Source organism: Natrix helvetica, assembly GCF_964273705.1.
Source record: "Natrix helvetica genome assembly, chromosome: 1".
In the NCBI taxonomy this organism is placed as follows: Eukaryota; Metazoa; Chordata; class Lepidosauria; order Squamata; family Natricidae; genus Natrix; species Natrix helvetica.
The window spans coordinates 19,063,313-19,090,818 of record NC_138548.1 but is presented as its reverse complement, the minus strand read 5'-3'; the positions used below and the strand labels follow the sequence as shown (position 1 = coordinate 19,090,818).

Here is a 27,506-nt window from a genome sequence, read left to right as displayed (position 1 = left end):
GGAACGTGTTCTTCTTTAGAGCTTTTTTCCATGAATTAATGTCTCAATTCCTAAGCAAAATGTCAGGGGTGGGGGGGGGGGGAATTGAAAATCAGGTAAATAAGGAAGGAAACTAAACAAGAACATGTACTAGATTCAATCAACGTGTTCCAAACTATTTATCCCAGCATTCGCTTTCCAGCAGCCTCTGGGAAACTCAGAATATGGGGGCAAGAATTCTTCATAATTCTGAGATAGGCTGCTTCTGCCTCTGGAAGCCATCAAGATAAAGTCATTAATAGTACAAACTTCAATTTGTTTTTGAAATAATTTTAGATGATGCTTTTTACCGTTTGGTGGAGCTGTATTTCATAGGTGTCATGTAAAGATGGAATAAATTGCTTCTGGATATGGAAGTGCCATTGTTGACCGTTTTGGATGGGAGCTGCTGAGGGCCAAAGTGGATATGTGAATAAGAAAGTTGGAAGGGACTTTGGAGGTCTTCTAGTCCAACCACTTGCTCCGGCAGGAAAACCCTATACCAGTGATGGCTACCCTTTTTGTCCTCACATCCCCTCTATTGCACGCACGTGCCCACACCCACAATGCAATGCACCCCACCCCCTGCGCATGCGTATGCAAACCGATAGATTCGTCCTCCCCAGGCTCCGGAGTCTTTCCTCGAGCTTCTGGGAGGGCGAAAACAGTCTCCCCGGGCACAAAAAAATGGAGCATGGGAGGGAGGCGCAGCATGCCCCCGCGCTTCTCACACACACACGCTCATGCGCAGGCATCTCCCGGCAGCGACCCAAAAATCAGCTGGCTGATGGGAGGCACGTGCATATGCGCAGTGGAGCTGACCTGGGCGACGGCTTGAGTGCCCTCAGAGAGGGCTCCGCATGCCACCTGTGGCACCCGTGCCATAGGTTTGCCATCATGGTCCTATACCGTTTCAGACAAATGGCTATCCAACATCTTCTTAAAGACTTCCAGTGTTGGGGCATTCACAACTTCTGGAGGCAACTTCTGTTCCACTGATTAATTGTTCTAACTGTCAGTAAGTTTCTCCTCAGTTCTAAGTTGCTTCTCTCCTGGATTAGTTTCCACCCATTGCTTCTTCTTCTACCCTCAGGTGCCTTGGAGAATAGGTTGATCCCCTTCTTTACTTTGTGGCAGCCCCTCAAGTCTACTTCCCTCTTTCCAAGATGCCAAGACACGAGGTGGACAAGCAATGGGGGTTCCCTTTTCTTTTCCTCAGCATCTGGTTTTCCAAGCTAGACATCCACTTTGCTTAGTAATAGAAGCTGTGCTGACATATAACAAGTTAACCGTAATTCTCAAACTATTTAGGACAGGACTCCAAATGAATTGTTAATGTGCTTCAAGAAAGACATAAGTAGCTTTCTTTGGATGACCCAACAGGACAGTCTTTGTTCTTCTTATGCTAATTCACTGAAGCCTGGAGATGGAAAGGCAGAATCTTTTATTTTTACATGGTGGGGATACATTCTTGGGAAGAGATCAGCCTGGCTCCTCCATTCCGTTTTCCTGATATAAAATGCCCCTCCCAATCCGTTTCCCCCCAAAGGTGGAGCCACTAAACTCAGAGGCAGTATACCTTTTGAGGACCTGTTGCTGAAGTCAAAGACCAGGGGAGGGGGGGGACCGTTTGATCTTCTCAGTGGTCCTCAACTTACAACCATTCACTTAGTGACCAAGGTTACGACAGCAATGAAAAAATGGACTTACACCGGGCACTTGGCTATTGGCATGGATTTACAATGGTTGGAGCATCCTGGCGTTGTGTGATTTTAACACAAGCAAAGTCAATGAGGGAGGCACCACATGATTCACTTAGCACAGGGGTCTCAAACTCAAGGCTCCGGGGCCGGATCTATCCCACGAGGTGCTTAGATCTGGCCGACAGCGCCGCTCTAGAAACAGCAAAGGACTTGCCTGCAGTGCCTCTGGCAGCTAAAACGGAGCTTTGTTTTCACTGGCAGAAGGCTGCAGGAGGCTGTCGTGGCTGAAAACGGGGCTTGGGGGTGAGCAAGTGCGGCAGCCCAAGCTCCATTTTTGCTGGCAGAAGGCTGCAGGAGGCCATCGTTGCAGAAAACCGAGCTCTGTTTTCACTGGCTGGGGACTGCAGGAGGCTGTTGTGGCTGAAAACGGGACTTGGGTGGTGGGAAACGCGGCCCACCCAACCTCTGTTTTTGCTGGCAGAGGGATGCAGGAGGCCATCGCTGCAGAAAACGGAGCTCAGGAGCCCATTTTCACTGGCAAAGTGCTCGGGCACCCGAGACACAAGTGACATCAAGCTGGCCATGCCCACTCTGGTCACGCCCCCCCAGCCTGCCTCACCAGGTCAAACACAACCCTGATGCAGCCCTCAATGAAATCGAGTTTGACACCCCTGACTTAACAAGTGAAGTGATTTGCTTAACAACCGTGGGAAGAAAGATCATACCATTGGGCGGGACTCATTTAACAACCCGCCTTGCTTAGCAATTCTGGCCCCAATTGGGGTCAAAAGTTGAGGACTACCTGTATTGAACAGGGGGTGTTGGACAAGAGGCTGCACCAGGTTGGAGCTCTTTAAATTTCTAGATTATAGTTTGGACACCGATTATAGCAGAGATACTGATAAGCGAGCATCGGGAAGTTTACTTTGAAACACGAACGGGCCAGGTTGCATTCCAACCTGATTTAGGAGGCACTTTACTTGTCAGCCACAGAGCCAATGATTTACAGATGTCTTCTCGGTTTTTTCATTACCTCTCCTACCTGGGCAGTGAAGAAGGAGAGAAGTATCTATTGTGGGAAAAAGAGGATGGCAGGCGGGAGGAGCCTTTAGCAATCTCTCTGTTCATTCCACTGAGCCCCAGACTGTGTTTGCTCTGAATTTTCTCAGCAACTGCATTCTCCAAACTCAAATAGCAGCCTGAGCAAAGGGAAGGGGGAGAAGGCATATTTCACATCGATACTAACTGTAAGCTAAATGCCTGACTGGCATTTCTGCAATAGCAAGAACCCTCTGGGTGGACTTTTGACTCCCAGGCATGATAAGCTGAAGAGAGGTTATAAACATCTATCTTGGCTATATGGCCAAAGGTCAGATCGAGAAGACTGAACAAACTGCATGTGGAATGAATGCAACTTGAAGAATTTGGCAAACTGGGGGAGGGGGGGAATACCTGGGGACAGTGGGGATGGGCTGAGGGTGTGGACAGAAATTCCTGAGTTGCTAATTCAGCTTTAACTTGTGGAGGATGACGTGAAACAACATCTCCTTCCCGCTCTCCAAAAAGCCAAGAAATAGCTGCTCAACTAAGTAAATAAATAACTCAATTAAGTAGAATTCCAGGCGATTAATTCAAAGTACATTTTAATGTATTAGGACGTGGGAGATAGCAAGGCCCTGGCATCATAAGGAAATACGTTAACAAATCATTTTGTCATCCACCCAAAAATAAGATTAGGCATAAAACAAGAAGAAAACAGGCAGCGGAATAATTTTTGTTACCTCTTTTCTTCAAGACAAATGAGAGTTTCATCCTGTTTGGTTTGGTAGTTCTTTTTATTTGTTTGTTAACATATTTTTAAGGGATTTAAACAGTGGCAATAGCACTTAGACTTATATACCGCTTTACAGAGCTTTTACAGGCCTCTCTAAGAGGTTTACAGAGTCAGCCTATTGCCCCCAACAGTCTGGGTCCTCATTTTACCCACCGCTGAAGGATGGAAGGCTGAGTCAACCTTGAGCCTGGTGAGATTTCGAACTGCCAAATTGCAGGCAGCCGTCAGTCAGCAGAAGTAGCCTGCAGTACTGCACTCTAACCACTGTGCCACACCCCAACAACAACAAAGCAATAGAATAACTATTAGCAAAAATCAGTGGGGAGAATGCAGAGAAGAGAGTTGTAGTGCCAGCCTGCCAGATCACGTAAATAAGGTGTGGTGAACCTGTTGCACCTCTGATGTGGCTGAATTATTAGTGGTGAGGTCCCTGGTGCTCTCTGACCTTGGTGGTTTTCTTGCAAACATTTTATTACCAAACTAGGTAACATCATCAGCACCAAGGTCCCCATAGTTCAGCCCTGAGGCATAAACATTTTCTTCTATCTGAACCATAAATCCAGCATCCCTCATCATTTATGATACGGAGCATCTGAACTTGCTGTGAATTATATCTGAATATGAATTCAGTTCAACATCTGAATCTCATTCTCTGATTGGTGCTTCACAACATTATTGACACCTTTTAAGAACTATCGTGCTAATTCAAAGCAAGTTTGTCGAGGTTGCTTTAGTATACTATAACAGTAGAAAGGGTATTTCTAGGAAGCCAACAATTACTCGCATGAAAGCAACAATTCATTCACACATTACGTATCTGCCATAATTATTTGCAGATGGACTGTTTATACCTACAGAGAATCTGACAAAAATAAGTGTTCCTCTGGCTTAAATCAAAAGAACCATCTGGTTCACCCTGGTGTGTCAACCAGATGTTTCTACAAAACTTAGGGCTGTGTGTGTATAAATACAAACAAGAATAGAATAGAATAAAATAAAACAGAATAGAACAAAATAGAATAGGGTAGGGTAGGGTAAGGTAGGGTAGGGTAGGGTAGAATGAAGTGGAGTAGGATAGGGTAGGGTAGGGTAGAATAGAATAGAATAGAATAGAATAGAATAGAATAGAATAGAATAGAACAGGGTAGGGTAGGGTAAGGTAGGGTAGGGTAGAATGGAATAGGGTAGGGTAGAGTAGAATAGAGTAGAATAGAATAGAACAAAATAGAATAGAATAGAATAGAATAGAATAGAATAGAATATCAGAGTTGGAAGGGACCTTGGAGGTCTTCTAGTCCAACCCCCTGCTCAGGCAGGAAACCCTATACCATTTCAGACAAAAAATATTCTTCTATTCTTGCTCATACCTTCCAGATTCAACCTGATTGGCCCCGTAGAAGTGGGTCCTTACTGGCTGCTCAAAAATATTTCTTTTTAATTTTCATCAGTCACGGTGAAGTCACTGGTTTCGTATCTTGTACCTGGACTAAGATGTACATTTGAGCCGCCATCAGAATTTGATGGTCCTATTCTAGGGCTGGAGGAATAGGTGGTGAACAGATGAAGCAAAAACAGGCCTGTTTAATCTCAGCTTGATTTCATCCATTTTTTTTACGCCTTTCCCTCAGAAAACTGCCTCCTCGAATTATCCAAATCGGTGTTTCTCAACCTTGGCAACTTGAAGATGTGTGGACTTCAACTCCCAGAATTCCCCAGCCAGCTTGGGGAATTCTGGGAGTTGAAGTCCACACATCTTCAAGTTGCTAAGGTTGAGAAACGCTGGTTCAAACAGTTCAATCCTGTTCCCTTGGGTTGTGGCTTGGCACATGTGAATCCTGTGACAGCAGCTTGTTTAAAAAAAAAACTGGGTTAAACCACAATCCACAGTTTGCATGCCATCTCAGTTTGGTGAAGATTTTCTAGTAATTCCTTTCACACAGAAGCCTCGGAGCCGAGCGTTCGAGGGAAAGAAACAAGGCGGCATTAGATACCAAACACCTGGGAGCGCACAAGAGACGCGATTCCCACTGCGAGGTGAGAATTAAACAAGGCCAGCTTGTTCTCCTGGGGAGAGAACCTGTGACTCAGATAACGGCAGTCTATTGCACTTTGTTCTCCCCACCCCACATCCGCCTGAAACATCTCCCTGCTCCCTAGGGGGGCCAAAGGAAAGCATCTGGCTTGAAGCCTGAACAAACTGATACTACGTAGGGGGGGGGGGGGAGGCAGCAGCCAAAATATACCTTCTCTGGGCATCAGATTCCCCCTTCCCCACATCACAGTCAAAATTAGTCTCCCCTCTGTTGTCATTGTGGGATTGTTCACACCACAGGCTCCATCTTCAGCATCTGCAGGTAACGTATAAGGAATGGGATTGGGTTGGATTCATTTTGGGACATCCAGCAGTCTGAGGAGGTGATAAATCTGGATGAGGCCCTCAGGAGGTTGGTTTTGAACCCAGAAATTTGGCGGAGGGGTTAGGGGCTCCAATCCAGGTTGGGGGTTAGGGGCTTCAATCACCTCAGCTCAGAACAGAAGGTATACTGAATTAGTTCTCTCCTAGGGTGAAAGGGGCCAGTAAGGGACGTTAGTTTCCTCCAGTTTGAGGATGGATTTCAATTTCTCTAATCCTTTATTTGGTATTTTTTCCTAGTGAACGCTCTTTCAAATGAAGTTGTCGACCGCACTGATGTGTCATATTTAATCCTGAGAGCATCTCAGTGGAGTTTACAAAGTCTCCAGAGGCAATCTTGGAAGCAACATATATATACACACATATACACACACATACACACAATATTACATACATACACACACATACATACATACAATATATATATATATATTCGTAGATTTTCATGGGTGTAGGTATGCTGGACTTGTTGCATTCGGGTCTTTTCCCTTGTAAGATTGAGATTGTCTTGGCAACGTTTCAGTGAGGTCCCACTTGTCATCTTCAGGCTGGTGTTTTGGGCTTAAAGCGTGATCGGAGCTGCCATCCCTCTACAAACCTTGGTGGGGTGTGTGTGGAGTGCTGGCCCCATTTTAGCAAGTGCATTGATTGGATGTGGGGCTGTATCATGATTGGTAGATTGGTGCTGATTGGTGCTGGCTGTGTGTCCATTGTTGTTTTGTGTTGTAACGGCCTGGGTGGTGGGTGGGGCTCGTTTGTTGACTAGGGCTGGTTTCCAGATTCTGGTAGGCAGGAGGTATCGTCACGTTTATTCATGTTGTGGGGGTGTTTCTCTATTTCGATAGCTTCCATTATTATTCTCTTGTTGAAGTGTTCAGTTTTGGAGATTAACCTGGTTCCTTCAAAATTAATTTCATGTCCTGTAGCTTTAAAGTGCTGGAAAAAGGAGGAAGTTTTTTCTTTTTTTCTTACTGCGTTCTTGTGTTCTGCGATGCGTGCATTTATTCTCCTGTTCGTTTGTCCTATGTATGTTGCAGGGCAAATTTTGCATGGTATTTCGTAGACTCCTTGGTTTTCTAGCTGGATTTTGTCTTGGGGGTTTCTTAAGATGTTGATTATTTTTTGTGTTGAAGGCTGTCTTGATATTGTATTTGTGGAGAATTTTGCTGATTTTATGTGTGGTGCCTTTGATGTAAGGGAGGAGGGCGATGCAGTTGTCCTGTTCTGTGTCTCGTTTTTTGGGGGGAGTCTCCCTTTGGATTAGATTGGTAATTGTTTTTCTTTTCTAAACTTCCCTTTAGGCTACATAAATCAGGAAGCCTGACAGGTGCAAGAAATAACTCAAAAATGACCCTCAGTACTTCTGGTACCCCAGGGCTACTCTGAGACATCAAAGTTCGTTTCCGGGTTGTTGTATTAAGGTTTCAAAAATTAGCTTGACTTCAGTGACGTGCAGTCAGGTGAGGCAAGTGAGGCACAGCCTCATCACTCTCATCATGAAAAAAAAAAGGAAAAGGAAAAAGCTGAGCTAGTTGCTGCCTCACCGTGGATGACTCTGCTTAATCTCACTGGTGCTCTCCCTCCCCAAGTGTAGTGACTTCCTCCCCAGGCCCCCATTCATTTCTCTCTCTCACACACACAGCTGGATAAAACTATATAAAAATCTAGCCCAGCTTCACTGATTACAAGTTTGAAAAGGCACCGTGGCTCCACCTGCAATCAAACTACACTTGGGGAGGGAGAGCACAAGCGAGCACTGAGGAGACCACAGGAGGAGGCAGGAAGCCAGGCAAAGAGCCATGCTGTAGTACACACACTTCCCCCCAGCCTCTTTCTTTTGGAAGGCTCAGATGGCTCCCCTCTGGCTTCTCTGCCTCTCCTCTCACCCCAGCCTGCCAGCAGGAGGTGGTGGGTGGGCTTTATTGTGTTCCAGGCATTTCCCACCCAGACAGCAGGCTGCATTTGCAATTGTGGAGGTGTTTGGGAAAGGCAGCAGGGGCAGCTTCTCCAAGGCACCTGAGGACAGAACAAGCAGCAATGGGTGGAAACTAATCAAGGAGAGAAGCAACTTAGAACTGAGGAGAAACTTTCTGACAGTGAGAACAATTAATCAGTGGAACAGCTTGCCTCCAGAAGTTGTGAATGCCCCAACACTGGAAGTCTTTAAGAAGATGTTGGATAGCCATTTGTCTGGAACGGTATAGGGTTTCCTGCCTAGGCAGGGGGTTGGACTAGAAGACCTCCAAGGTCCCTTCCAACTCTACTATTGTATTGTATTGTATTGTATTGTATTGTATTGAATGGGGGGGGGGGATGGCAGAGGAGCTGCTTTCAAGCCACTGGAAAAGATATCCAATCCAACTTTTGTGTGTGGGGGGGTTTGTTTGAGAGTGAGTGAGAGAGGGAAGGGGTAGGAGAGATAGTCCAATCCAACTTCTGTGTGTGTGTGTGTGTGTGTGTGTGTGTGTGTGTGTGTGTGTGTTTGAGAGAGGGGGAGGAAGGGAGAGAGGGAGGAAGGAGGGGAAGGAGAAGAAAAAGAAAAAGAAAGAAGGAGCAAAGGAGAAAAACAAATGCTGTCACTTTAAATTGGAACTGAGCACGCCTGGCTGTGGAATTCTGGGAGTTGAAGTCCACAAGTCTAAAAATATTTGAAACTCAGCACTGTGTCAGTGCCTCACCAGTCATAAACCTCACCGCACGTCACTGCTTGACTTACACTCTTCGTGTGGGATAGAAGAGAAATTCTTAGTTCAATACAATACAATACAATACAATACAATACAATACAATACAATAGTAGAGTTGGAAGGGACCTTGGAGGTCTTCTAGTCCAACCCCCTGCCTAGGCAGGAAACCCTATACCGTTTCAGACAAATAGCTATCCAACATCTTCTTAAAGACTTCCAGTGTTGGGGCATTCACAACTTCTGGAGGCAAACTGTTCCACTGATTAATTGTTCTAACTGTCAGGAAATTTTTCCTCAGTTCTAAGTTGCTTCTCTCCTTGATTAGTTTCCACTCATTGCTTCTTGTTCTACCCTCAGTTGTTTGACTCCCTCTTCTTTGTGGCAACCCCTGAGATATTGGAAGACTGCTATCATGTCTCCCCTAGTCCTTCTTTCTCTTAAGCTAAACATACCCAGTTCCTGCAACTGTTCTTCATATAAGTTCATCACATTTTATTTTCAGTGCAAGAATTTGCAGCAATCTGGATTTTGCAATATGGTTCCTTTTTGAAAGATAACAACAAGATAAAACATAGTTTGCAAAGTACACATGTTAATGAAAAACACTGGGAAAAGTACTCACCTGCAAAAACTTTGAGCAGGGTAGGAGACTCGCATACCAAAGCACGTACAAATGTACCTGCAAACTTTTTTAAAAAAAATTCTCAGACTGATGCAGGAAAAGAATGAAATTTAAGATTGCCAAAATGAAGAAAAAAAACGAAAGAAGATGAAATCTGACAGCTTTCCAATTTGGAGCTGGGCTGTTTTTTCTTTTCTGGTCTAATTTTTCTTCCCTTGCAAAGAAATTTGATCCCATTTCTAAAACCAGAATTACTAGCTCCACTGGACTGTGGGTCCTGAATTGCTCTTCAGAGGGAACTTAACTTTTTTTGGTTTTAATTTCCTTTGGAAGAAGGGATCCAAGAAAACAGTAGGGTGTTTTGTTTTGTTTTTTGTATTTTACATATTAGTTTTTTTCCACAAATGTGCAAGTGAAATTTAAACGGAAACAAACAGCATGACGCAGATCTAAATGACATAATCTGGGGGAGGAAAGCCATTTAATAGAGACATCATAAAGCCATTTAATAAACACATTTGAAAAAAGACATACCCAAAGGAATTAGGTATATCTAGTCTAACAGAAGGACTAAGGGTGACATAGTAGCCGTGTTCCAATATTGGGGGGGGCTGACACAAAGAAGAGGAGGTCAGCTTGTTTTCCAAAGTACCAGAAGGCAAGACAAAAAGCAATGGATGGAAATTAATCAAGGAGAGAAGCAACCTAGAACTAAGGAGAAATTTCCTGACAACGAGAACAATTAATCAGTGGAACAACTTACCTCCAGAAGTTGTGGGTGCTACACCACTGACTGGAGGCTTTTAAAAAGAGATTTGACAGCTATTCGTCTGAAATACTATGGGGACTCCTGCTTGAGAAGGGAGTTGGGCTAGAGGACCTCCAAGGTCCCTTCCAACTCTGCTATTCTGTAAAGCCAGATTGTCAAACAGTGTGTTAAACAAGGGTATCCAGAATTGTCCTCAAGGTGAGTTTTGATCAGTGCATCATGGAATGGCAACGTTGTACTTCTAAAGTCTCATGTGCTTCAGTGAGGAAGTTTACAACCAGATTTGAGCCAGCAGTGTGCAGCAGCTGCCAAAAAAGATAACACAGTTCTAGGCTGCATCAACAGAGGGATAGAATCAAGATCACGTGAAGTGTTAATATCACTTTATAATGCCTTGGTAAGGCCACACTTGGAATACTGCATTCAGTTCTGGTCGCCACGATGAAAAAAAAAGATGTGGAGACTCTAGAAAGAGTGCAGAGAAGAGCAAGAAAGATGATTAGGGGCCTGGAGACTAAAACATATGAAGAACGGTTGCAGGAACTAGGTATGTCTAGCTTAAGAGAAAGAAGGACTAGGGGAGACATGATAGCAGTGTTCCAATATCTCAGGGGTTGCCACAAAGAAGAGGGAGTCAAGCTATTCTCCAAGGCACCTGTGGACAGAACAAGAAGCAATGGGTGGAAACTAATCAAGGAGAGAAGCAACTTAGAACTGAGGAGAAACTTCCTGACAGTTAGAACAATTAATCAGTGGAACAGCTTGCCTCCAGAAGTTGTGAATGCCCCAACACTGGAAGTCTTTAAGAAGAAGTTGGATAGCCATTTGTCTGGAACGGTATAGGGTTTCCTGCCTAGGCAGGGGGTTGGACTAGAAGACCTCCAAGGTCCCTTCCAACTCTACTATTGTATTGTATTGTATTATTTGTGTTTTTAACAGCTTCATCATCCTATGGCTGCCTCCTGTTTTGCAGGTGCAAAAAAACCTCTTGGCTTCTTTTCATAGGTGCAGCTGGAAGGCATGTGTCCCTATCCTGCATTTGTAGTAAATGACTGCTCCTAGTGCAAAGCTGTAGATTCAGTACAAAAGCCAATTTGGTGTGGTGGTTAAAGTGGCTAAAGGCATAGAGCTAAAAGCCAAGTAACTGTCAGTTTTAATCCTGATTTAGAAGGCAGCCACCTGAGTGATCTTGGGCCAATCTCTCTTCCTCAACCCAAGAAGAACCAGTCTGATGTACGGGTGAAGGTGCTGGATTAGAAACATTGAACCTGAGTTCTAAGCTTGTTTGGGGCATCAAGTCAGTTGGGTGACGTTAAGCCGGTCACTCTTTCTCAGCCCTAAGAAGAAGCAAGCAATGGTGTGGCCAAGAAAACTGCAGAGACTTGTCCCAGTGCTCAGCACGAATCAAGATTGATTCAAAGGCAGAAAAAAGAAGTGTATGTGTATTAGTGAAACTTATTTCACTAGTGTGTGTATATATATATATATATATATATATAATTCGGGAAAAGACCCGAATACAACAAAACCAGCATACCCACACCCGTGAAAATCTACGAAAACATATATATGTACATACATACATACATACATACATACATACATACATACATATCTCTGTGTGTGTGTCTGTGTGTGTGTGTTCCAGCATAACTCTGGAACGCCTCAAGCAATTTCAACCAAACTTGGTACACAGATGACAAATATTGTCGGGGTAAGACACACCTAAAACCCCTCGGGATGTGTGTTCTGTTAAGATACACCCTGTTGTGCCTTAAAATAGCTTCTTCTGTACTGCCGTAAAATAGCTTCTACTGTGCAGCACGGTGGAGTTGCCATGGTAACGGCTTCACAAAACTCCACAAAGGGTGTCCATCTGGTAAGGGGGAAAATCCAACATTAGAAATTACGTTTGGTCTGGACATTTCACCCCCTATAAATAAATACCCGGGCAACGGGAGTTTATTGGCTAGTGGATAATACTACTAGTACTACTAGTTAGTACTAGTTACTACTAACTTAATACTTTAATCCCAGTTTTTCACCCCCTTCAATCCAGGTTCCTTTTATTGTTGTGTTTAAGAATGAAAAATGAAACTAGCAGATTTCTTCTTGCTGAAATCATCTGTCGTTAAAGCAACTTTACTCAATTGTTGAATATCCGAGACTGAGGAATGGAGTTTAATTGGAAGTTGCATGATCTTTGGGTTTAAAGTTCAGGTAGTCCTTGACTTACAACAGTTTGCTTAGTGACCGTTCAAAGTTACAATGAGACTGAAAAAAGTGACTTACGATCGTTATTTACACCTACAACCATTGCAGCATCCCCATGGGCATGTGATCAAAATCCGGATCTGGTTCATATTTATGACAGTTGTGGTGTCCCAGGGTCATATGGTCCCCTTTTGTGACCCTCTGACAAGCAAAATTAATGGGGAAGCCCGATTCACTTAACAACCGGGGTTGCTAACTAAACAACTGCAATCATTCACTTAACAACTGTCAAGAAAGATCATAAAATGGGGCGAAACTCACTTAACAACATAAATTTTTGGGTCAATTGCAGTCATAAGCCAAGGACTACCCATACACTGTTTTTTTTTTTGCCAAAAACTTTTTTATTTATTTTTAATTTTCAAAACAAACATAAAAATCCTCCTTCTTTACATCCTGTAGAAAGTGTATCAGTTGGTTACAAACGGTTTTTGTGCATCTCTTCTACTGTCATCAAGTATAATTCATATTAACTCTAGTATCTTAACTCAAATGTTTATACATATTACCATCATCTTACCTCCACTTTTATTTGACTATAATTGTTTAAACGTCTTTCATCATGAAATGTAGCAAAATTTAATAACCACATACTGGCATTTCATTTACTTATTTATAAAATCCTCCATTAACATTAAATTCTTATATCCTATTCTAGCTAAACATCCATAATATTTAATAACAAAGTTTTCTAATCCTCCTTTCCAGATCGCTGTTTACAATTTCCTTATATTATACCCATACATATATATAGATTATTATTATTATCCGTATACTGTTTTTTTGCTGTGAAATAATTTATCTATCACAAATACTTTTTGTTGCTTTGCCCCCTGATAATTGCAAAACTAATACTGTGTCATGATGCCAAAAACCTCCCTTCTGGTTACACAATCTTTAAAAATAATATTGGATTCTGCTAATTGTAGATTGTGTGAAAATGTATGTTTGTTTTGCAGGTTTTGTTTTTCCTGTCACCTATTCAACATAAATTGAAACTCTTGCTTCATCCAGTAGAGGGTAATACCTCCTCATCTTTTATCCCAGGGTAGCCAGCTTGGCTGGGCCATGGATTCTGGGATATTGGTGTCTTATATTTAAAGCTTTGCACAATTTTGTCCAAAACAGACATCATCTTAGGTCTCAATATCAATAGCAGACACCTCTTCACCCCCATTAACAAATCAACACATATAAAGAAAGAATGGCAGCTTATGCAAGGGCTGACAAATTGCAATTTCTTTTCAGAACCTGATTAAGCTTATGTAGGTAAAATAGGAGCCTGTCGAAATGTTGCCCAACCTTGCCTGCACAAGTCCACAACAAGATGGCCGAGTTGAGGGGACCCTGGGACATTGGGATAATAACAGGCTAGGCATTATTAAAGGTCTCAACGTATAGGACAAAGATGATAAGGGCTCTGGAGGCTAAATTGTACAATGAAGGGTTGCGGGAATTAGATACGTCTGATCTAACAGAAGGACTAAGGAGTGAGATGATAGTAGTCTTCCAGTATTTGAGGAGCTGTCACAGAGATAAGTGGGTTGATCTGTTCTCCAAAGCAGGGCAGGGCAAGAAGTAACAGAAGAGAACTTATCAAGGAGGAGAACCAACCTAAAACTAAGGAGAAACTTCCTGACTGTGAGAACAATTAATCAGTGGAACCGTTTTCTTCCATACATTGTGGGCGCTTCATCGCTGGAGGTTTTTAAGAAGAGATTGGACAGGCATGTAGGAAGTTAGCATCCACCCCTCTCCTAGAAAAAATGAAATATTTTAGGCAATATTAAAAGGGCAGAATATTTCCCCTAAAAGGGAGGCAGAAACTCACCCCCATACACACCTTTGTCAATGGGTCATAAAGGCCTGAGTCAGTCTATTCTACATAACAAGGACCTTCCTCCTTCAGGAAGAGCCATAATAGAAATCCCAAAGCCCTTTCATTACATCATCACCCAGCAAGAGTCAACCAAGCTTGGGACTCAGGGCAGCCTACAGAGTTGCCCCTGAATGGTCCCATGGGAGGCTGACAACCAATCAGAATACAACTCAAATTCAAAAGCCCAGAGGGGGCATAAAACCAGGACACTCTCAGCATCCCTTCACTTTTTTTGCCCAGCATCTCAAGCCATGTGATCCTATCAATAAACCTTCTTTCCAAGCAACTTCCATGAATCCAGTGTCTTTTTCCCCCCTTGGAACTGAACCCAGAAGGACATTTCTTCCAACAGCCATTCGTCCGGAATGGTATAGGGTCTCCTGGCATAGAAACTTCTAGGGTCTCTTCCAACCCTGTTATTCTATTGTATGTTATTTTACTGCATAAAAATACTTTACTTTATTCATACAAATAATTTCTCATTGTAGGGTAGTGATGGCAACACGTCAAAAATTCAGCAAATGCTTAAATTAACTCTGCTCGTGTGGCACCTAAACAATTCTCCACATATTTATTTATTTAGAAAATGCAATCCAATTATGTGTGGTGTTATTTATTCTATTAGGAAATATATATATATATGAGTCATGGTGGCACAGTGGTTAGAGTGCAGTACTGCAGGCTACGTCTGCTGCCTGCTGCCTGCCTGCAATTTGGCAGTTCGAATCTCAGCAGGCTCCAGGTTGACTCAGCCTTCCATCCTTCCGAGGTGGGTAAAATGAGGACCCAGATTGTTGGGGGCAAGAGGCTGACTCTGTAAACCTCTTAGAGAAGGCTGTAAAGCACTGTAAAGTTGTATATAAGTCTAAAATGCTATGCTATGCTTAATGTCAGATAATTACAAAAATGAAATATAAGTAAAACAAAATCATTTTTGGAGACTCTAGACCGTGTGAGAACATGGCCCTCTGGTTGGACTTCTGGAGGGTCCAGAATCTGTGTGACATTCCCACGCAGCATCTGAAAATCACACAAGAGGGGGGGGTTGAGTTTGTTGAGTGTTGGTGAATGCTGGCTTGTCACCCAAACGTTGCGGTGTGTCACCTCTGACACGCATGTAATAAGATCGCCATCACTATTGCAGATGCTCAGGGTACCACAATGTTTGGGAATCCCTGTGTTTCCCTTCCCTTTGAAGAAATATGTGGTGCTTGGTCTTTTTCTGGTCGCTAAGAAGATGAAGAATTACAAAAGGTCATTTGTTCATAGCTCTGGGTGTCCAAGGTGGCATTAGAAGTTAGAGTTCCTACTTAGTCATAAAATCCTTCTTAGATTTGCCTTTCTCCTCCACTCCCTGGTGTTAGCGTGAGAACAATTTCATTCTGATAAATTGGTCTTAACCCTTTGGTGGAAAGGAAAAGAAGCTTTAACAACTTAATGTGAGGATTCCTTAATAAGCCTAAACCTACTTTCCAGAAGCAGGTCAAGAAGGAACCCTTCCAGAAGGCCTTTGGAACCAATTAGGAAAGCATCCTAAGAAGTATTTATATTTGCTCTGGTTCCAAATTAAAGATAAATACTGATTACGTTGTAATTATTATTATACTACTATACTGTGGTCATTTTCTCGTTTATAAGCCAGTGACAGTCATGTGGAGAGGGATGGGGGACTTGCTACGATGGAAGAAGTTTTAACATGTAGATACCCATAAATTCTCTGCTCTGCACAAAAGGACTCATGAATTCCTAGTGAAAGAGATCCATTTTCTAAGATTTCATCCTGAAACCATATCTACCATATGGTTACCATATTTCTACCACACAATCCTATGAGGTAACTTTAGAGGAGAGGAGAGGAAAGGAGAGGAGAGGAGAGGAGATTCAAAATCACCCAAAGAATTTGGAGTGGAACTTGAGTCTTCCCAGTTTCAGTTCAATGTCTTAAGCACTATCTGTTTTGTGTAATATATATTAAGAAATGTAATTTATCTAAAGGTCCTCTCTTGTCCTTCAGAACCGACAAAGCCCAGTTGTTGATGCAAATATTTCTCAAGAAAATTGGATGACCCAAGAGATCCCTATCACTGAGGAACATCTTCCACAAACTGAAGACAACATCTATGAAAGCTCTCTTCCAAAAATGAAGTCCAGCACCAGGGACATTCCCTTCAATTCCCCCCAGAACACAGAGCTCAATTATGAAGATCAACATGAGCGGAGTGATCAAACAGTGGTCTTACAACAAGAAATGAGACCTGAGGACAAAGAAGGTGAGATTTTTGACTTGGGTCAACCTGAGATGAAGGTTGAAAATGGATGGAAGATGTTAGATTCCACAGAAGATCAATCCTGGCGCATGACCAAATCTATAAATGGAAGGACAGATCACTGGACGCCATCCCCAGACAGAGAATCCAAGTTGGAAGTGCTCAGATCTGGCTCACACTATGACATCCGGGCTTACAAAGGGGAGAAGAAACCTTCCAGACTCTATGAAGAAGAAGATGAGGAGGAGTTGCAGTATAAGATTCCCTCCAAGGATGTCTCACCAGAAATAGTCAAAGAACTGGAAGATGAACGGCAGGAAATTATCAGGAGACAAGTTGTGAGAAAAAGCAACACAATGGCAGAAAAATGGAGCTCTATGAATGAGTTGGAAGCCATCGACACATCCTCTCTTGGAAAGGTTACAGTAGAACCCAGAAAGGACAATCTCACTAGCTTTGCTCTTTGTTTTGACAATCCTTCCCCAGATTGGGCAATCATCCCCGTTGATCCCGAGAACATAGACACAGAACAAATAAATTTTGCTGCTGCCCGACAGCAGTTTCTCACACTGGAAAAGACTAATCCAAAGATGTTGTTGGAACCCAAGAGACACATTCCTCCTTCAAGGGAACTGCAGGCAACAAGCCACACTTATGGGAGCAAAGAACCCCAGAATCCTGAAATGCCAAGGAATGATAAGGAGTTGGATGAGTCCAGCCAGAGACAATTGAGAGAAAACTCAATAGGAGGAGACCTTCTCATTCTCCCCCAGAGAGAAGCCAGTTCTTATTTAGGGACTAATTTCGTTTTTGCAGAAAAGATGCCCTCTGACATGAGCTTCCAAGGGAATGTTAATGAGAGGACATTCAACAAAGAATCAGGAAATCCTCTGGCCAGAGGCCAAGATCCTGCAAAAGAGCCAGAAGTTAGGAACGAGACCCCCATTGAGCGGGAGATCAGATTGGCCATGGAGAGGGAAGAGAACCTTTGGAAGGAGAGGGGCATCCAGCGAATCAGTGCCAGGGATGATCTGGTGGAGATCCGCTCCAAGCCACTCCTCTCCTCCCCGGTCTCTTCTCCAGCTTCCTCCAGGAAAGGGAAGGATAAACCTCACACTTCCTTTTATGTCCGGAGGGAGATTGAGCAGGAAGCCAAGCGTGAGGAGGACCTGCAAAAGGAAGGGAGGTTGCTGGGAATGTATGACCGCGGACTTCCCCAAGAGCTTGCAGAACGTCGGAAAGTTTTTGAGCGGGAGGAGGAAGAGGTTCCCCTGCCTCCTCTGGGCAAGCAAAAGAAACAGGGGGAGCTGCTGGAGACCCTCCATGGAGACTCTGCAACACTCTGTCGCAATGTTGTCCCACCCGGAGAGGACAGAGAAAGAATTGCAAGCCAGAATGTGAACTGGAGCTCGGAGATCTCTCAGTCCTCTTCAGTTCCAGCCTTTGGCAAGAAAATCCTAGGAAATGAGCCATCCTTAAAAACGTGCTCCACTAACTCTTCCCTGAAGATGGATTTCCCTAGCCGATGTCCTCCCTGTAGCCGAGATTTGAAAGCTCCAAGAGACCAGTTCGTGTTAAAGAAGCAACATTTTGCCATTCCGGTTCGCAAATTCCAGTTCTCTTTTCCTGAAGATCAGGGACCTCAAAGCCTTGAGAGAAAAGAGCAACAACCTCAGAAACCAGCTCCACGAGAGGAGCTTTATACTCTGAAGACATGGCGGCCCCGGACGTCCATCCTGATTGACCAGGAGATCCAGGATGCTTTGCAAAGAGAACTGGAACTTCAAGAGCAGAGAAGAAAAATCAGTCTGACGGCACAGGAGCTCCCAAGTTCACGGGTGTCATCCCAAAGTTCAGGTAAGAGAAACGGAGAATAGCAACGAAAGCGTGGTGGGTTCTGACCAATGATGTAGCATAAATGGAGGAGGCACCGTAGTGCATGCTGTCATGTTTGGAAAATGCCTCCTTACAGACATGGGATTGTATTGTTCAAGGGTGGTTACTGCTCAAGAGACTTCTAGTTCTAACTGAATCAATACTGTGTTTCCCTAAAATAAGACCGGGTCTTATATTATTTTTTTTGCTCCAAAAAATGCATTAGGGCTTATTTTCTGGTTAGGTCTTATTTTTGGAGAAATACGGTACTAATTGCATCCATCTGGCTGATGATCTTAACTGGGGCTTATTTTTGGGGTAGGGCAGAGGTGGGTTGCTCCCGGTTGGCCCGGTTCAGCCAAACCGGTAGTGGTATTTTGGCCTGGGTTGCAGAACTGGCAGCGACCCAAGCTGGCCACGCCCCTGAACCGGATCTCCGGTCGCCATTGTCGGCATGTTGTTTAGTAGTGCACGCGTATGCTGAGTTCACTGTAAATTGTCCTGCACATGGATGAAGAACAATTTACATTGAACTGTGTATGCACATGTGAAGCAAACTGGTAGTAAAACCGGGATCAACCCACCTCTGGGGTAGAGCTTATATTATGAGCATCCTGAAAAACCATGCTAGAGCTTATTTTCCTGTTGGGTCTTATTTTCGGTGAAGCAGGATAAGAGGGTAAGTCAGCATTTGACATGATTGGCCCAAATCGCAGGAGTTTTCTTCTTTGAGAAATATATTTGGCGGTTCTGTTTTTTTTTAGCTCTGTCCTAAAATCTTGCTCTGAGTAGAACAGAGAAGCTGCTTTTAATATAACACTGCTCTTCTTTTAGCTGGGTTTTAAAAAATTGGGGCAATATTCTTCCATCTGTCCTATGTTCCGAGGTCTTTTTCCTACCTTTACATGAGGGGTCTCCCACCTTGGCAACTTTAAGCCTGTTGGACTTCAACTCCCAGAATTCCCCAGCCAGCAAAGTATTCCCCAGAACCCAAAGCTGGCTGGGGAATTCTGGGAGTTGAAGTCCAACTGGCTTAAAGTTGCCAAGGTTGGAGAACCCCTGCTTTAAATTACTGAGATTAATATATCTCACCGCTCTTTATTTAAAGCTTGTTTGCAGTGATTTAAAATACTGGAGGGAGTCCTCAACTTACAACTATTGGTTTAGCGACTATTCAAAGTTACCATGGCAGTGGGAAAAAAAAAGACTTATAAAACTGGTCCTCCACTTACGACCATTGCCGCATCTCCACGGTCATGTGATCAAAATTCAGAGTCTTGGCAACTGGCATGTATTTACAAATACTTGCAGCTTTCCGCTGTGACCTTCTCAGGTGGCTTCCCACAACCAGAGACAATGGGAGAGGCCAGATTCTGAAGGACTGCATGAGTCATTTAACAATTGCAATGATTCATGTAACCATGCCAAAAAAAAAAAAAAGCTGTAAAATAGGATGGGCCTCACCTAATAATTGCCCTGTTTAACAGTGGAAATTCTTACAATTGTGGTTGTAAGTCGAGGACTACCTATATTCTCCAAATATTAGAATACCAATTCCGAGTTTCCCGGCCGTTAGTGCTAGCTAGGAATTCTGGAAGTTGCAAGCCGAACACCTGAGATATGGAGGGCACTCTGTTAAAGAAGGTTGGCCTCTGTTTTCAAAGGCAACTTAACATTTCTACATCATTTCCTAAATGTTTCTAAACCGGTTTGCTGAGCACACGCTCGGCGAACCAGTTGTTACACACCAGTTGAATCCCACCACTGACTGGTAGGATGCTGCAATGGTCTTGTGCGCGGACCAGTTGTAAGTTACTTTTGTAACTTCGAACAATTGCTAAATGGATGGTTGTAAGTCAAGGACTATCTACTGTCAGCTACTGTATAATGTAGCCAAAGTGGGTTTGCAAAGTGAAACATTCAACTGAGGGCCTGAATGGAGGTCAGATTTGGAACAGAGATTTTGCAAATTAAAAATTAAAAAAATTCTTCTCCACTCAGTTCAGAACAGCCAAATAAATAAGCCCCTTAATAACAGCCATGAATGGGATCTGCCCTCTTTTTTTGTCTCTCTGCATATCTATTGTTACTTTAACACAGTGGTAAAATTCATTTTTTTTTACTACCAGTTCTATGGCGTGGTTTGGTGGGCGTGACAGGGAAAGGATACTGCAAAATCTCAATTCCCTCCCTACTCCAGGGGAAGGATACTGCAAAATCTCCATTCCCATCCCACTCTGGGGCCAGTGAGAGGTGGTATTTGCCGATTCTCTGAACTACTCAAAATTTCCACTACCGGTTCTCCAGAACCTGTCAGAACCTGCTGAATTTCACCCCTGCTTTAACACTTTACAGAACTGTCAGTTGCATGCCAAACATCATGTCCAGTTGCCCATCAGAGGACAACAGATGACAATGAGAAAGCTCTGAGTTCAAACTTCACTCCAACTCCTCTCTTTCTTCTTTCCATTTGACTCCTCTTGGGATTAGCAAGGGCCTGGTGAAGAAACGGCTTGGCTGGACCTTAACACTCCTATGTTTTTTTCCTCCTCAGCTGCATCAGGAGATGCTGGCAGGTACTCTGTCTCCTCTTCGCCTGTTTTTGTTCCTAATTCTCCTGTGAGATTGCCTACTTCACCCATCCTGTATCGACCCAGTTTGACAACAAACTCCCTTGAATCAAGGTTCAGAAGGTGCCAGAGTCCAATACAATCCAGGATAAGACCAAAGGAAGATGGGAAGGTAATGAGCAGGAAAAGATTTGAATTCATGGAGGGTGGCCTTAGACAGGAAGAAGAGTTTCTAGCTGTTCTGATCTAGGCTTCCCAAGATCATGAAGCAGACTCCCGGGAAAAAAACTCTTTTATTTAGGTTAAAGGGAATTCCTCTCCAGGAAAGTCCCGGCCAACCGTCTTACATGAGATTTCACAACTACAGAACCTTTATTAGGCTTGGAGAGTTGCCAGGCCGATATCTTCCAAACGCCACTCTGTAGCAGACAATACTTGGCAAGAAGTTAGGAACAGATCTTCACCCTAATGAATTGAACTAATTGTCTCCTGCAAACTCCCCTCCCCTTTCGCTCCTCTTTTATTCCCTATGGGAGGGGCCATTCACCATCCACCTGTGCCTTTACTCCCGAGTTGGCCTTTGTTCCTTAACTGTTCCCTTCTCCTGGCAGCTCTGTGCATGCGCACATTGGGAACAGACTCCAGCTGTGCTTCTGCCCCACTGATATCCAACTCCAAAGGCAGTTGATAACTGGCATACAGCTCTGTCCCCCTCTCTGCCTCTGATGCAGAGCCCTCATCAGAGCCTTCCCCAGACTCCACGACTGGCCCATGTTCCTCCCCAACCTCCTCACTCAGCCACTGGCTGGCCACAACAGTAGCAATAACAGTTGGTCAGGATGGCTACATGAAGCCTCCAGGATCAGAGATAGCTTATCTCAAAACACGACTGGCCAAGGATCACTAGAAGTACCTTAAAGACCAGAAGGATTTTTTTTTACTGCTATTAGAGTCAGCAGGAATGATAGCTAAGCCAGGCTCATCTGTGATCAGAACCACAGAACTCCCAATAGAAGAGAATATCTTAGAACACAGAATAAAAGAGTTGGAAGGGACCCTGGAGGTCTCCTAGTCCAACCCCCTGCTCGAGCAGAAGACCCTATGTCATTTCAGACAAATGGTTGTCCAGTCTCTTTTTGAAAGCCTTCAGTGAGGGAGCACCCACAACTTTTGAAGGCAAGCTAATCCACTGATTAATTGCTCTCAATTTTCTAGATTTTCTAGAATTTTCTCTACTGCTAGATCAAAGTAGAAAAATGTGGATTAGACAGCATCACCACCAGATGGATTCATAACTGATCAACCGCACTCAAAGTGTGGTCCTCAATGGAAATGCATCTACATAGAGGGAAGATGCAGTGGAGTACCCCAAGGCTCTGTTTTAGGCCTCTTCAACATCTTCATCAATGACTTGGATGAGGGGATAGATGGGGAACTCATCAAATTTGCAGCTGATACCAAGCTGGCAGGAATAGCCAACACTCCAGAAGACAGGCTTAAGCTAAAGAAGGATCTTCTCCTTAGTTCTAGGTTGCTTCTCTCCTTGGTTAGTTTCCAACCATTATCTGTGCATGGTTATTTACTTGCAGATGTTTCATTACCTGACTAGATAACATCATCAGTGCCAGCGTGGGGTTTGCTTCCTGTTTATATGCAGTAGCTTGCCCACCCAGTGTTGGGGGTACATAATTTTCTCCTTGGTAGTTCCTTGATTAGATAAAGATTCCCTTCACACATATGTGTTAGTCGTTCCCGACTCTGTGGGGCGGTGCTCATCTCTGTTTCTAAGCCGAAGAACCAGCGCTGCCCGAAGACATTTCCATGGTCATGTGGCCAGCATGACTAAATGCTGAAGGCGCATGGAACACTGTTACCTTCCCACCAAAGTGGTCCCTCTTTTTCTATTTGCATTTTTACATGCTTTAGAACTGCTAGGTTGGCAGAAGCTGGGACAAGTAATGGGAGCTCACTCCCATTAGGGATTCAAACCGCCGAACTGCTGACCTTTCTGATTGACAAGCTCAGCATCTTAGCCACTGAGCCACCGCATCCCCTAGTTCCTTGATTAGAGTATTATTTTCTCCATAACTAAAGAGAGGCCAGAATCTGTGTTCCTACAAGGTCAGCCTAATAATCATAATTATTATTCACAATGTCATTTCCTTCAGAAACATCCTAATGAAATACACGTTTCTGAACGTAAATATGGACTGGTGCTCTTTGCACATTCAGTTCATATAAGGAACTGCAAGAGTGGATGTAATACTCTACATAAAGCAAGTTCAGGAAATATTTTTCAAGCTGTGGGTAGGACAGTCACTTTGCGCCCTACCTAGGGACCACAGGGGGTGTGGTCATAAAAATGGGATGACCCTCTTTACGACAGTCATGATTTATGACCGCAATTTCCAGGCTCAGTTATAGTTCTACATCAAAGACTATCTGTAGGCCATGCTTGGCTGCAAAAAGGCTGCCAATCAGGAGCTGCAGGAGGTTCATTTTAGCCTAAAAAATATTGGTGGACAGTCAATCTTCCCGTTTGCAAACTATGGTTTTAATCCTGCCTTCTAACTTCTTGTCTAACTCCTTGTCCCATTTTCCCTGTTTTTCAGTATGCTGGTATTGAACTCAACGACGAGATTGACACTGAGGTAACTTTGTGGGAAGAAGTGTATCTTGACATTACTTTGGGATAACAGCAGATGTGGTATTCAGCAGGTTCTGACCAGTTCTGGAGAACCGGTAGCGGAAAGTTTGAGTAGTTTGGAGAACTGTTGCAGAAAAGTATCCAGTCATATCCAATCCATCCAATCTCTAATTCTAAGCTGAGCTTCACCCTGGTGACTAATTGGGCACACCATATAATTTTATTGGCAAAGGCATAGACATGGTTGGCTCTTGCTTTGTTCTGGAATGATTTTCTGACTCAGTTCGTATCCCTGAGATGACGCGATAATCTCCCAGCCACTTCCAGAGCAGATCCAGTCCTGCTTGGCTTTTCTGGGGAGTTAATCAAGGTCTTAACACGCTGCTACACATATTGTGCCTAATGGTGGATCTTAAACACTGTACCTGGGTATATGGTCAAATTGTGAGTCAGGTCTCTTTATCTCCGTGTGTGTACCGTATTTTTCGGATTATAAGACGCACCAGAGTATAAGACGCAGCAAGATTTTGAAGAGGTATTTTTTTAAAAAAAAAAAGGTTTTTGCACTCTGCAGGCCTCCCAAACCCTCTGTATGACTTGTTTTTTGTGAAAAACACGGCATGCAGAGAGTTTGAGAAGCCTGCATAGTGCTCCTAGGGGCTGGGGGGGGGGCAAAAATGAGCAAAATATGGCCCATTTTTCACAGAAACAGACCGTTTTTTGCAAAAAACCAGGGCATGCATAGGCTTTGGGAGGCTTGTAGAGTGCTCCTGGTGGCTGGGGGGGGGGGGCAAAAACGAGCAAAAAGCAGCCCATTTTTCTCTCATTTTTGCCCTCCTCAGCCCCCTGGAACACTTTGCAGGCCTCCCAAACCCTCTGCACGTCCATTTTTCTGAAGGGGGTGGGGTTTTGGGAGGTCAAAAATGCTATATTCAGTGTATAAGACGCATCCAGATTTTCATCCTCTTTTGGGGGGGAAAAAGGTGTGTCTTATACTCCAAAAATATGGTGTGTACGTATATCTGTGTGTGTGTGTGTGTTTATGTATGTATGTATGTATGTGTATATATATGTGTGTTTGTCTGTGTATATATATATTCTTCCTATTTGACGGAGGCTTTGCTTTATCACAGGTTGTGAAATCCATCAAGCCGATCTGCCGGAGAAGCGCCCTGGCTCAACTTTGGGAAACGGGGCAGATCCGGAACATAGACGATGACAGTGACTGATGAAACCATCCCCCCGTTGTGTTATGCCATTCAAGCAAAGGAATCAGATCTGCCAAAACAACTACGGGCAGGATGCCAGCGGAGCTTTCTTCTGCATTTGACACGTTGAAAACTCCCCTTCTCTTTTAATTTAATTCAGTGATCCAATCTTTCTGAATGACCTACATTCAATCACAGAACTGTGTTTTCAAGTATAAGAAGTTGCCCATGGGACGGTATGATCTGATTTTGCCAACAGTTTCTGGAGTACCCATTTCTGTCTCAAGCCTGCTACCAGATTTGGCACCTGCCTGTCATTTTCTGAAGACTCAGATCGCCTGAAACCCAGAGAAAAGCTTTGTAAAATCAGAGAATATGACTGCCAAGAATATTTTAATCTCTGTACTTTTCAGTGAAGCACTGACTGGGGGAAAATAAAAAAGGCGGCAAGAAGAAACAAACCAACAATCATTGAAATGAATTGCTCATCTTCTGGTGCATGGACTTCCTCAACTCTTAAATTTTAACTTCTTAGGAATATCTCAATAGTTGGACATTGGGCGATTAGGTTGCATCTCTGTGTTTATGTTTCTGGGAGTATTGTGTCCTGATTTATTGAGAGCACTAAACCTCCCAGTTGGAAAGACCATACCAATGCATTTAGAAAGTACAAAGTTAAGGAAGATTAGTTTACAGGCAGGCAAGTGTGTGTCAAATTAACTTTGCTCTGCTTTACCAGTTATGCCCTCTTAATTTATGGTTCAGTGTATTGTGCAATTCTCCAAAAATGGATTAAGCAGGTAACATGAAGACAGGATTGTACAAAGCTGTGTGCACTAGCAGCAGCAGCAGCTGAAAATTTCAAAGGGAATCCTTGTTTCTTTGCAAGGAAAAATATAGCCATGGACCTCCTGCATTCTGTATATTATTATAGTGCTTCCCAATAGAGAGTGCCTAACCTTTTCTATCTAAAGACATTCTGCAGCTCTTCCCATTCTGTCAACAGATTTAAGAAAAAAGGCTGAAAAGTTAGAAGGATTATAAACAAAGATGACTTTGCCTACTTATGCAATAATTTTGTCTCGGTTATGGTTTTATGAGAAGTCCAGGGCATTCCCCCCCCCCCCCCCCACATTTGTCATCCTTTTCCCATGGTTTCTTCCATCTCCTTTCTTGCCTCATGAGCAAAATGTTAATGTGGGGAAAATGGGATTGTAGCAAAAAAAGGAAGTCAACAAAATTGAGAGACTTAGGTTAAACAGATTTAACCTAGCATTAAGTTGTTCATCCAGGAGGAACGTAACATTCTCCCAAGTGGATAAACATAAGAAAAACTATCTGTGTACTTTTGTGGGACCAACTATATTTTCTTTCTTCTTTTCTTGGATTTATCCACCAAAATGGCCATGCTTGTTCAGTTTACAGAGTCCAAGTACACCCAGCTCAGATTTCACTCTGAAATCTTAGATGGTCTTTCCTCGAAAACAAATTATAAACCACTGAATTAGTGATCCCCCTTTAAAAAATGCCAAATAAATTAAGTATCTTGGAGGCTGAACTCTTAACCTTAACTCCTCTCTTCTAGCACATGCCCTTTTCCCCCAACCAAAATAAAAGATCAGCCTACTACAGCTTTCTACCATCCTTAGTGTTATTGTTTCTTCAGTAGATGTTTGAGGGTGGGGGTGGGGGGCTGAAGGATCAAGAGAAGCTGTTGGAACCTGGAGGAAAAGTAAACAAAGTATGTGAGAGGAATACTGTTAGATATTAACATATATCGGGGAAAGTCTTCCCTCTGGTCCGCTCCTACAGCGGGAAACAGGTATCCCTCTGATTGGTCGAGGGGCGTACCCAATCCCTATAAAAGGGGAACCCTCCGACTACCGAACAAGCTGGATCACTACTATCACTAATAAAGAGCTATTAAGTCACTTCGTGTCCGCAGTCTGTCTCTCGTTACCCAGATCTAACATTGGCGACGAAGGTGGGATTGAGAGACAGATAGGACGAAGAACGCTACTCCAGAATCTCCGGATTTGATCCAGCCCAGGAATTCGGCAGCAATTCCGACAGCCATCTCAGATCACCGCAGCGCGGCAAATTCAAACTGAGAAGATGGCGATGCATGCTCCCCCCGCTCCTTTCGACCCAGAAAACGACGAATGGGAAGCTTTCATGATTCGTTTCGAGTGTTTCCTCGAAGCAAACGAATACACGGGGATCACCGATGCGAGGAAGAAAAACATCTTCCTCGGCTACTGCGGAAAGGAAGTCTTCAATACGGCCAGAGACCTCACTGCGCCTACTCCAATACAGGCAGTATCGTGGACGACGTTGCAACAAACTCTGCAAACTCATTACGCGCCAAAACCTTCCCGCCATGTCTGCCGCAAGGAATTCAACATGAGGACTCAGAAGGCGGGAGAATCAATCAATCAATATGTTGCAGCCCTACGAAAAGCAGCAGCTCACTGCGAATACAGAGATTTGGAAGAGCACATCTTAGAGCGGCTCATCTGTGGGGTAAGAGACATTTCGTTGCAAAAGAAGATGTTGGCAAACCCGAATTTAACCCTACAGGCAGCGTTAAACGAAGCAAGAGCGTCAGAATCAGCGGAGAAATCAGCGGTGACCATACAACGAGGGGCCAGCGCATACCAGCCAGCACCGAGACAAACCAGAGTTCACTATGAGGACACAAGCCCCGACTACGAGAATCCCGAGTTCGAGGACAGTCACC

General features: G+C 43.7%; 1 protein-coding gene across 2 annotated transcripts in view; it reads left to right on the top strand.

Moving 5' to 3' along the window:
- Positions 1–26,408, top strand: part of MISP (mitotic spindle positioning) — a 42,589-nt gene extending 16,181 nt beyond the window's left edge. For both annotated transcript variants that reach the window (XM_081958477.1, XM_081958478.1), the window contains exons 2-5: positions 16,214–18,323; positions 20,896–21,083; positions 23,524–23,562; positions 24,692–26,408. In XM_081958477.1, the coding sequence (XP_081814603.1) occupies positions 16,214–18,323; positions 20,896–21,083; positions 23,524–23,562; positions 24,692–24,787 (2,433 nt within the window). In that variant the 3' untranslated portion in view covers positions 24,788–26,408. The remainder of the gene's footprint in view (positions 1–16,213; positions 18,324–20,895; positions 21,084–23,523; positions 23,563–24,691) is intronic.
- The last annotated feature ends 1,098 nt before the right edge of the window (positions 26,409–27,506 follow it).